The sequence below is a fragment of the Apaloderma vittatum genome, unplaced genomic scaffold (genome assembly GCF_000703405.1).
Source record: "Apaloderma vittatum isolate BGI_N311 unplaced genomic scaffold, ASM70340v1 scaffold15066, whole genome shotgun sequence".
NCBI lineage: Eukaryota > Metazoa > Chordata > Aves > Trogoniformes > Trogonidae > Apaloderma > Apaloderma vittatum.
Window position 1 is genome coordinate 26,171 of NW_009722446.1, and position 12,357 is coordinate 38,527.

Sequence of the window (12,357 nt, forward strand, 5' to 3'; positions counted from 1 at the left end):
CGTTGCTGTGTTGTTACATAAAAACCGGCTTTTGTCAACTTATTCAATGTGTAGTTGTTGCTACCTCTGAAGCTGAAGATGATTATAGTTTTCCAGTAAATATCTTATAAAAAATAATCAAGTAATAATGCAGTATCTCATTACAAAACACCACTGTCAGCACTTTCCTAAAAAGCAAGTATGGACAACTGTGGGACGTAGGGATTAGTAATCGAGATTGACATACATCTGCTTTTGTGTTTATTTAATAGGAAACTAAAAAGAGTAATTGTGTCACTCAGCATAATGTACAAAGCAAGGAGAGTTAAAAGCAGAATAGGTTATTTGGGTAATTATTTTTCTGCCAATTAAAGAAACCAAACTCATTACCTTGAGCCTCACAATACTTTGTGAAACTTCTAGATCCCTTTATATACAGATAGATAGAAGTAGAGAACTAATTCATAGCGTTCTCTCTCTCTTTTGGATTAAATCTATCCTCAAGCAGCAAAATAGCAGGGGAAAATATTATCTAAAAACAACAGCACCAAGAAAAACAGCACAAATCCCACTTTTACTAAAAACTGTAACAGTGTACACACCATGTCCACATTTTTAAAGCTAGAGTAATTTCTAGCTCATTTTCACCTTGCCATTTTGTCAAACCACAATTTAATTGCAGCATAAAACTCTGTAGGTACAAATATGCCTGGCTAAAAATCTCTTTTCAGACCACACGTGAGGACAAGACATGCACACACGCTCTAGCAAACCCATCTAAACTCAGGACACCTGACTACAGTTTCTGACAATGACAGCAATCAAGTCATTCCCTTTTGATTAAAGTACAAACTGGCCTGCCAGTAGTACAGAGCTGCAACCATCACAGACATGCAAACTTGGTAGAAAAAAAATATCCTAAGTTACTAGCTAAATTAACTGGGGGAAAAAAACAAAACACATGGGGATTTGGTTTTTTTCTTTACTTCGTTTTATTAGTTACAACTAAAATCAAGTAATTTACTTTTATGCAGGGCAAACTTCCCTTCTCTTCACTACAATTATAACTGTCACGGTATCAAAGAGTATCACCTCAAAGCAATATATCATACTCAGTACATACTGCCTAAAACCATTTATTTACCTTTAAATTAAAGGTAAAGGAGACAAAGCCTTCCCTCCTCCTTGACCTGTATTGGTAAAATTAAAATCTAAGTAGTATTTCAGAAGGAAAACACTCTTGATCAATAGAAAATCTTCTTCCTACCCCAAAATACCACTGTTGTCTCCTTAAGATTTAAAATTCTCTACATTTACCACTAGTCACCTCCAACTAAACACGAACGAGTACTAGAAACAGAAAAAATACTAATTTCCAGAGATTTAGCCAGGGTCCTAGCACCCTCAGAGCTTATAGTGAAAAGTATCAGAATTTAATGAAGAAAGAATCACCTCAGCTTTCTCTTAAAAACAGAAATCCGTAAATATTCAGCTAGCTCCAAACTATGCTCAAGGCACACACAAGACTGAACACTTGCTACTGAAAAGTCCTAAAACTTTACAATCTTGCCTCCTTCCACAGCACAGGAACAAAGAAAACCCCATGGCAAGCCGACAATCCGTATGGTTTGGGTTTTTTTTAACTTGGGCAAGCCAAGGGCTATGTGTGCCCTGAACCGATACCAAGGAAACAAGCTAATGGCCTGCAGCACAGAACTAATCTCCATGGGAACATCTCAGCACCACACACATACATTATTAAAAGAAAAATGTCTGATATTAAGGTCACAGTGGGCCAGTTGTGTCTATTATAACTGGACAGAAAGATGGATTAGATTTTTCCTACTTTTGCCAGAGAAGTGAATGAAAAGAAGTTTTGCAGGGTCAAGGAAACATTGCTCTCCATCCATCTCTGTTCAAACTCCTGCTACCCTACTGAGCAGAGATGACACGCAGAGGGAGGCACACTGACACTCCTCGCCATACTTTCTCAGCAACTTTATCAGACTGAGTTTGAAATCTGTTTTTCATGCTGACAGATATACTGACTCAAGAGGAGCTGATATCAAGAGTTTAAATCTTTTCTCCCTTTCCTGCTGTTGGGACACACAGTAGTTAAGCCACATCCTCCTCAAATCAAAAATGTAAGCTCGAACTATGCTGTTGACCTGTGACAAATGCCACCTGAGCTGTAAATGAGTATCTTGTCATCTGCCACGTGAGCTGGAAGTTTTCAGATGCAGTGGTAGCTTCATGGTCAGGCAGGCCAGTCCAGCCACGCAAGGCAGGCGCAGCCTCCAACCAAAGACACACATGTGGTCCGTATCGCAGACATGTTTGCAAACCACCAGCAGTCACGGTGCGAAGGGGCCTGACAGCATTGGCCATGCTGCATTTAAAGTGAAGCTATGAAACTATGAATTTGATGGGAAAAGAAATGAAAAACCTATAGAACTTGCAGACGTACCCCATGATAAATTAGAATGTAATTGATTGATATAAGTAAGGAGCAAATGCTTTGGCTAAAACCAGCTCAGAAGAGGAGGATGTAAAAACTCAGTAATGGTCCACTAATTTATACCTAGCATTTAATGCTAGATACGACTCTGTTCTGCAAAGATACGATCTGCACCAAAAGAACATGGCTTTACCACAGTCCTATTTATTTGCAGTACTCTGTTGAGCTGGATTCTCTCACCTTCATAAATGAAGACTACAGTGCTGACAAACAAGTAATATTTATCATATTCTAAGATCCTTTAGCAAAATAAATAAGCGATTATTTTCCTTTGAAATAAAGCAACCAAATGGTGCTGTTTCAAAAATGCAGTGGCAGCAATGTTTAAGATGCACTGGATGATTACACCAGCCACAAAGAGCCTCAAAATCCCGATGGTCTTATTTTCAATCTGAGAATCCAGCATATAACCTGAGCAGCATGTAATTTAGAAAAGCAGGGTTGTGATGCAATGTCATCATGACTGTATGAATTATTACTGTGCCTGTAGCTTTTCACTGTGGCTGTATGTACTTTCATTTTAGTCATGTTTCTTCACTATGATAACACCAATTCATAATAATTTCTGAGTTTTTCTATGCTTCTATGTGAGCTCAGACTACATCTACATTTCAGTTTAGAACTTCCCTGCTTCTGCTATACACAACTGAGGCAAAATCCAGTGAGCCATGGCAGTGCTTGCCTGCTTCTCCAACGACTATTTTCATTGGTAGTCTGAGTGAGCATTGAAAAAAGAAGAAATCAAACTAATAATATTACAGTAACATTAACTACCACTTAGAAAGAGCCTTTTCTAGCTTGTTTTATGAGCTTACCTGTCTGAAGCCTCTAAGTCAAAACAGAATCGCCTGTCAATAGTATCTGTATTTCTCTTGGTGCAATACGTAAGGACGAAGAGTTCCTCGTCACCCTGCAAAAAGAAAGCTTTTATATGCTTCACCCAGTAACTGAAAGCTTTAGTTAGCCAGCTATGCAAACCAACTAAGGTAAACTTGCATTAAAATAATGGCAAAAGCTATACTGAAAACTCACACCTGCAAAACAATTCACTCATGGTTGCCATTCAGGTCTCTGCACTGTGAATTCCATGGTCATTTACAAATGCAGAAATATCATGTTCATTTTAGATGGTACTTTACAGTGTGACATAGTACCACAGTAATTTAAACTAACAAAAATAATTTGCTGTAAAGATTTTGCACGTTACAATATAAGCACAAAAGGAGCGTTAAGAGACTTCTCCCATCTTATGTCAGCGGCAGCAAAGGCTATTGCTACAGTAACTAGAACAAAGCATTCTTTACTACCTGCAATTCGTGTTACAGAACCAGTCTGTTATTCAAAACCAACTGCCACAAGGATCATATTTTACCCTTAAGTATTGAGAAATCAAATAAACTGGTCTGTGAATGTGGCATAAGTTGTACCAGATTTAATCAGAGTTAACCGTACATTTTAACTTGTCTTATTCAAGATCTCCAGAAACCAGAGGTCGTCACTGAAGGAGGAATTGCTTTGTGGGTTTCAAAATGGGAGATCTAATACGGCAAAAATGGCTTCATAAGTGTTTCAGAATTACACATATACTGTATTAACTAAAAAGGCTTATTACAATTAGAGTAAATCAGAATAAAAAATTCACAGAAGTTTCGAAACTATTAGGGAAGCCAAATGCCACAGATTTTCAGCATTGCAGGTTTTTCAAAGCTTTTGAAAGATTCTTCTAAATTGAATATATTTGTAAATATACATCCTCCACAAAATGATGAAAGCCATCTCCCCTCTTCTCAGACTAATGGGATATAACACCCTGATCAACAACATGATTTTCTAACCAAATTTGAGGATAGGTCAGGGTGCTGCATTTACACGAATATTGACTCAAACATTATTTCCCAGCTTCGCTTTTTCCTGGCAACAAATGCATTTCATCCATATTAATGCATTCATTTAATGCACCATCTCTGAAGGTGCTGAGTGCCCTCAATTCCCAACTATTTCAACTCGAATTAAAGACATTTAAAGATCAACAGAGTCTTAGGTCCTGAATATTTCAGATGCTATCAAAGATAGCTGAAATTACATTCAGTTGTCAGTACAAATTATATTCCTATTAAAATCTTCTTTTCTAATTCCTCTTCTAGTACTTACATCTCTGAAAGAAAAATCTGACTGGAGCACATAAGAAAGAAATTTCTAAGTCTATTATATTTTCCTGATTTTTACTTTAACAATTTAAATGCCTAATGGATAAACTAGATTATAAATGGTGAAATGCTACATGTTATCTGTACTGTTTTCTCTGGTCTTCCAAAAGCAAAAAACTGAAAAGTCTGCAGAATTCTTATCTATTAATTCATCTATTACTTTAGGTTAATGTCGTTAAACATCAGACTGATTGGCATGAAGAAAGAAGAGGGCAAGAAGGTAGAGAAGGAAAGCACTTGGCACATCTTTTCCAACACATCCTCTGATCTTGATACAGGGCAAGTATAAGAGCCGAATTCAAAAATATACTTACAACTTTCCCTCCTGATCTGTGTTCAAATGGAATCATGGCAAACTTTTTTGTCTCTTTCCTATACGTGCAATAGTGCTTCACCCAGCTGGAACCAAAGGGAGCAGGCCCTACATAAAATGGAAGCATTAAATACTATGCTCTTTTTCCAGCCTATGTTTTCTTCTCCCACTCTCCAAAATGATACTTAAGAGTCCTACTTAATTCGTAACAATGCAGTATTTAAAATAAAGGTATGAATTAAGAACGTTATACAAAGTAATATAAATGTTAAGCATGCTTACTAGTCCAAAAAAACGATACATGTAGTATTTCACATTTATGCTTAATGAGAAATAGAAAGAATTACTAACATATCTTTGTCTCACTACTACAGACAAAACAATTTTCCCCTATAAAAGAAATATCCCTTGGAATCTTTATTTAAGCAGAACAAGGAAACCTAGTTTTACTTGTGTTACAAGCTCTACTTTATCTACTAATCAATGTCTGGTCACATTTTCTGTCACCAAAACTTACTCCTAGCTATTCATCAGTGCACCCTACTTAGAATACACATACTTAAGAGTCCAGCCTACTGCATGAAGTATTACTGAAATTTGCACTCTAATGCCAACTGTTAAAACTCAGATTCCTTCAGGCTGATCCTAAAGCTCATGATCACCAAGGCCAGTGAACTGATCTTGCAAAGTAAGTTTGGGGTTTTTTTTTACTTTTACTGCTGGTTCTCTTAAAACTTATTTCTGAACACTGTAATACCAATGTTTCCATTAAGGATGTTGTAGAGTCTTCAATTTGAGAAATGTTTTATGGAACAATAATCATTTAGACATCAGAAAAGTAAAATCTCTGATCAAAATAAGCAATCAAGCTTTCTATAAGGGCACACATCTAAAACATGATTTATACAAATTATTTTTTAAAAAAAAAAGAAATGTGGTCATCCCTTGAGCAGTAAGAGCTCTGCATCTTATTCAGCTTTTTTCCTAGAGTGATAAAGATTTATAATTGTTCAAAGTATTGACAGGGTATCATCTGTACGGTACACACCTGTACAGCAAGATTTTCAACACCAGCTACTCATCATATAGTCTGCTTTATTTGACCCTGTGATCACAATTGGGTAATGAAAGCATATCACTGAACCAAATAAATGCAGTCACTTTCATAATAATAAACCAACCCAATTTTCAGAGGCTGATTTCACAACTCACGCTGTTGTCTGACAACCGATGTTTGACAGTTCTAGAGGAGGTCATTAGTAAGTGATTTAAAATAACATGAAATACATCCTTTGGCCAAATAAAATCCCCAAATTCAGTCACCTCTGCTAAGAACTGTCACACTTTCAGCACCATGCTCTTTTTATGAACCGTGGTAACAGTGCCACTAGAGACTTTGAACGTTTACTCAGATGACTCTATTGAATGAACTTGTATTATTTGCATCTTCATGTCATCTGTAGAAATAAAGACTTGTCCATATGCACAATATGGGCACTATAGGAATACAGAAATGCACCTTACTTTTTTCCTGTACATAGAGATAGCCTTCCATTGTAAAGTGATTTGCTCTTTTGTGTTCCTGAGGATTTCTTCTGCTCTTGTTCATGAGCTCCTCTACTTCTGACCTTGTTCCTTCGAAACGATTTCGTGTCTAAAACAAGACAGCAAGAACCCGTTAGTAGATACAGTGGAAGAGACTTACTCTTCCTGGAAAAGAGGAGTTATAATAGGGTATAGGGTCTGTGTGGTGAGGGTTTGGTAGCGGGGGTGCTACAGGGGTGGCCTTTGTGAGAAGTTGTTAGAAGTTTCCCTTATGTCTGATAGAGCTAATACCAGCCAGCTTCACGACAAACCCACTGCTGGCCAAGGCAGAGCACATCAGTCATGGTGGTAGATTTAAGAAAGGGGAGGAAAATGCAGCCAGAGAGAGGAGTCAGAATATGTGAGAGAAACAACTCTGCAGATATTAATGTCAGTGAAGAAGAAGGAGGAGGAGGTGCTCCAGGCACCGGAGCAGAGATTCCCCCGCAGCCCACACTGGAGGAGGCTCCTGGCAGAACCAGCAGACCCATGAGGAGGGAAGTCCACACCAGAGCAGGTTTACTGGCAGGACCCAAGGGACCCACGCTGGAGCAGTCTGCTCCTGATGGAGTGCACCCTGCGGCAGGGACCCGTGCTGGAACAGTTCATGAAGAGCAGAAGCCCATGGGAAGGACTCATGTTGGTGAAGTTCATCGAGAACTGTCGCCTGTAGGAAGAACCCCACGCTGGAGCAGGGGAAGAGCATGAAAAGTCCTGTCCTTGAGGAAGAAGGAGCAGCAGAAACATGTAATGAACTGACTGCAAGCCTCATTTCCGATTCCACTGCGAGGAAGATGATAGAGAAATCACAAGCAGAGCTGAGACAGCAAAGAAGAGAGGGGCAGGGGGAAAATAATTTTAAGATTAAATTTTTATTTCTCATTATCCTACTCTGATTTGAAAGGTAACAAATTAAGCTTTTTTTCCCAAGTCAGTCTGTTTTGCCCATGATGGTAACTGGTGAGTGATCTCAACCCACAAACTTGTCATTGTATTTCCTCTCCCCTGTCCAGCTGAGGAGGGGAGTGACAGAGAGACTTTGGTGGGACCTTGGCATCCAGCCAGGGCCAACCCACCAGAAATAATTATTTATTAAATGAGAGAACGATTCAAGCCATTTTAGGATGGTCAGCACACAATTTCCATATACATTTCTCCTATGAAGAAAGACTGAGAGAACTGGGGCTGTTCAGTCTTGAAAAGGGAAGGCTGAGAGGGGACCTTATTCATGTATATAAATACTGCAGGAGTAGGGGTCAAGAGGGTGGTGCCAGTCACTTCACAGTGGTGCCCAGTAACAGGATAAGGAATAATAAGCTAGAATATAGGAAGTTCCACCTCAACATGAGGAGAAACCTCTTTACTGTGAGGGTGACAGAGCCCTGGCACAGGCTGCCCAGAGAGGTTGTGGAGTCTCCTTCCCTGCAGACTTCCAAAACCTGCCTGGATGCGTTCCTGTGTGACCTACCCCAGGAGATCCTGCACTGCCAGGGGGGTTGAACTAGATGGTCTCTAGAGGTCCCTTCCAACTCCTAACATCCTACGATTTACTCTTCAAATTTTCTGATATTCTTCAAAATTAAGGTGTGGTTTAGACATTAGTTGTTGTAACTGTGGGAAGCACACAAAGATTGCCTCAGTAGAGTTCTGAAAAAATGTACCGACCTGTTCAGAAAAAAAAGTGAAACACTGAGTGCAAAAATTACTTTGGATTTGAATATTCAACCTTCCTCAGAAAAAAAATTACTACAAATGTTGGCTTGATTCATGAGATTCTTACTAGTTGTCAGGAAGGAAAAGATTTTCTGTGGTTATTGAGAAAAAAGTGACAGGAAGGTCACCAACAATGTATACATGTTGAGACTACACACATGCCAAATGTTTTGATCACACACAAGCAGAAGCATGTGGGGGGAAAAAAAAAGTCCAGTTGATTATTATTCCTGTCACTCATTCCAAAGTTTGCAAGTAGATGCAAGAGAAATGTAGAATATTAGTAAAAACAATCAGAAAGTAACTATACCATCCACAAATTATACAATAAGACTACACAAAGTAACAGAGCAGCTCGCATCTGACACAAGAAACTCTTCGTTTTGGTGTAAAAAAACACTGGCAACTGGCCAATGAGCAAACAGTAAAACCAAAACAATCATGGTAATACCCAAGTTTCTTCACATACCCACTTGTCCAAATTGCACAAACTGGAAAACATATATTTAATTCCCACTCTGGTATTTTCCCCAGCTGGCACATGTATTTTGAGGAAAGCACATACTTCCAGATGCATTCTTATGTGTCTTGTGTTTTTCGAGAGCACCTTTATTTTCTGAAAACGGATGAGCTTCTGAAAATGCTGCCTCACCTATTTTTTCTTCCCCTAGGAGAAGCATACAGCTGCATACACTGACATATATATCATGATTATAAACAAGCATCCATTCTCGTACACAGACAGTTAACACTATGCTCCTGACTTGCCATATGTGCATGCAAATTCCCGATCTGTTATTCACGGGCATATAGTCCATGCAGCCACCCATAGCCATATATTCTATAGGGGAAATCTGAAGATATTCCTTGCTTTCTTACCTCCAGGCAAAAAAAAACCCAAGCCCAACTACTCTGAACTCTCCCCATTTCCATCATCTCAATTTCAGGTCACATATTGTTCCAAATTTTGGAGATAGAACATGCACATAAACTCATTTCTGAGGCTCCAAGCAATTTTCTAAGCATCTTGTCATAATTCCCTAGAAGAGTTGTATTAAAAAAAACACATGTTGTATTCAGGACAAAGGCAAAAAAACCAACAGATCGCTCACATCTAAACCTTCCTGTCTGAGCACTGATCACTCTGAGGTTAGATGCTTGAAATGATCCTGTCAGAACCTTTGTTTCAGCTGTACAGTACATCAGAAAGCCCAGTGTGCAAAATGCAACCTGGAAATGGTGGGACAGAACACCATGGGCTGCAGAAGCCTCAAGAAAATTTCTGTCTCCCTTTGTGCTGTGACATGGCTGAGCTTAACCAGGGGTTGACCACAGCTGCTGCACCAGTGTGACCATACCTTCTCTTCCCAGGGTAGGCCAGGTTTGCTTGCAGGGTAGGAGAACACGGTTAATATTGCAAGGATTCTTGTACAGTGTCAGGCACAGAACTGAGATAACAAGAAGAGCCCTGGGAGCATGGGGGAATCTAGTTGGAGATGCAGGATTTTTACAAGACAGTAAGACTCAAAAGAACTAGTTTACTGGAGCTTCAGCTACAAGGCTGGGGTGGGTTTTTTTCTCTTTTTTTCTTTTATTTGAGGGGGGAGGGAGTGAGGGGAAAGCAGTGTCTGCGGCAGGGTGTGTAGAAGAAATTCACAGCATAATTCTCTAGGTAAAGACAACCTGAATGAAAGGCAAAGCATTTATTACAGCTATACTGGCAACTCTCAAATCACTCTCCACATCCAGCTAGGCTCTCTGTACTGAATCTTCTGCACTTCAATTTCTAACATGTCAATCCAGTGTTCTGCCAGAAGCTCAGCTGTACCACCACCAATGCCTCGTTTATTTTCTCTTTGGGACATTTTGTTCATCCTCACACACAGTGGAGAATGTGTCATGTCCTCTCACGATCCTTTCAGATGCTTCCTTCTATTCTCCTCTTACCTCAGATAGTTGTTAAGCCTTGCCTCCTTTTTCTCCACAGCTTTTTGAAATCCAGGTCATTCTTTCTATTCATAAAACTAGAACTGCAATACTCAATCTCTTTTGGATTTCCTAGGGCACACTATAATACCATTCAGTCAACTGAAAATGCAGCTGCTGAGGCTACCCTGCTTTCTTATCTGTCATCTCTTCTCCAGACCACTTCACCGGCTCTTTTCCATCTGTAATCTGAAATCCAGCTCTTCAGAACTGTATCACAGCTTCCCTCGCACGTTTCATTTCTAGCTTGTCTCGCATCAATCAGCTCTTCTCTATCCACTGCAGTTCCGTGCTGTTTCTCACTCTGTTATGCTAAGCACACAGAAGCAGCCAGTCTGTCCTGAAATCTCCTCCAGAAGCACTGACTTCTGCCATGAAGTCTGCTTATGAAGTTACTGCGACTCAGTTCCCCCATCCAAACCAAACAACAGCTCAAGAGGAAAACTGAGACTTAAACACATGGGAAGAAAATTAAAGGGATGGTATCACGAATCGTATCACTATGTATTACAGCAACAGCAATCCTCTCTTCCACCTTTCTGTCTCCCTGCTACTGCCTGCCAGTTAAGCCATGTCTAAAAATAGATTGCAACCTCTGAGTAGCAGTTTCTGTGTCTTAATTCCAAGTGGCCTTAGAAGTCAACAGACCAGACATACCACCATGGAGTGCTTTCTGGCAGCACAGTACAGGGGTTGTTCCCTACCAGCAGGCCTCTGGCACATCCAAGTTCCTCTGAGGGAGATTTGTTCTTCAACAAATCTCAGGGCAGCAAACAGACCATGTGACTAGTGACTCTGTCAGTCCCATTGCTTCAGCCTGTCACCTTGCTGCCTGCTCTCCCAGTCCTGAGCAGATCACACTGGGTGAACTGGTGTGAGGGTACACTAACCAGTGGTGGGCTGTGGTTAGTTTGCCCTTGAAGGAACACATTGTTTTGTCAAATACACCACGGGTGCTAACATCATGTCTCCTTATACAGCTCTGCACCTGAAACCAAGAGATGTTCTCGCCTCAAAGGGCTGCTTCAAGACAAACAGACAGTCCAAGTCATGCTGCAGTCAGAGATACAAAAAAAACCCCAAACTGATAAGCCCAGCTGTTGTTCTCTCCTTTTCTTAAGTATGGATAATACAGCCCTATAAAACAATGACCCTCAGGCATGGCCATCACAAACTTGATTTTAAACCTTCATTACCTGTCCTCCAACTTCTCCAGTGTTATATATATTTTAAAAGACTTCATTCGTTTTTAAGCTCTCCATAGCAAACTCCTTCTATAAAAAACTGGAACAAGGAGTGGGAGCCTTTTGCGTAGTGTTTGTTTTATAGAAGAGTATTAGAAATGAGGAAGAACTTCCTGGAATTATGCCATCGTTTGGTCAGTGATGTGGTCGGTTAGCCAGGAGATGGCACTACATCCCCAACGTTCAGTTGCAATGCACTAACACCGAGGAAAGTATCGGCAATACAGATACTGTACATACAGTAACTTAAGTGTGCAATTTTACTCAAAAAATTAGAAAAGGCACAGATATTAATCTCAACTTACATTTTGTATATTTATCTGCAGGGCCATTTTGTAATGATTGAAGTCTTTAGCAAGTTCATATCCCTGATGATAGAAAGTGAACAAACCCTGAAAAAATGATAGCACCTGAAATACAAGCAGAAGACTCGTTAGAACAAAAAACTCCATTTACCAAAATATGATAGCCGCATGTAGCCTTTTTCAGAAAGACTAGAAATGACAACATGATTATTTTTAAACAAATTTCCACTAATGCCTACAATACATGATTAGAGCCAAATAATCAGCTATTTATATAAATATTTTGGGCTAGTCCTGTCTCTGGAATTTCACAACCAATCTCTACTTTAAATATGACCACATTTTCCTACCTAATGTTTTCCTACAGCAGCTCTGATACCAATGATGTCCAGAACAAACTTTTGTGCACAAAGATCATTCTTTTAGTCACCATTTCTCCGGTCATTCCCCTTGCTGCTACTGACCACATTGAGACAGCTTTCGTAACACACTCAGCTGGTTTGTTCAA

At 39.7% G+C, this 12,357-nt stretch overlaps 1 protein-coding gene across 1 annotated transcript in view; it reads right to left on the reverse strand.

The window, feature by feature from the left end:
* The window catches only part of ARHGAP10 (Rho GTPase activating protein 10), a gene marked incomplete at its 5' end in the record, with an annotated part of 58,543 nt that overhangs the window by 18,650 nt on the left and 27,536 nt on the right, over nucleotides 1–12,357 (reverse strand). Inside the window, 4 exons of the mRNA XM_009871785.1 lie at nucleotides 3,313–3,407; nucleotides 5,019–5,125; nucleotides 6,542–6,671; nucleotides 11,850–11,954. Coding sequence (XP_009870087.1) covers nucleotides 3,313–3,407; nucleotides 5,019–5,125; nucleotides 6,542–6,671; nucleotides 11,850–11,954 — 437 coding nt within the window. The remainder of the gene's footprint in view (nucleotides 1–3,312; nucleotides 3,408–5,018; nucleotides 5,126–6,541; nucleotides 6,672–11,849; nucleotides 11,955–12,357) is intronic.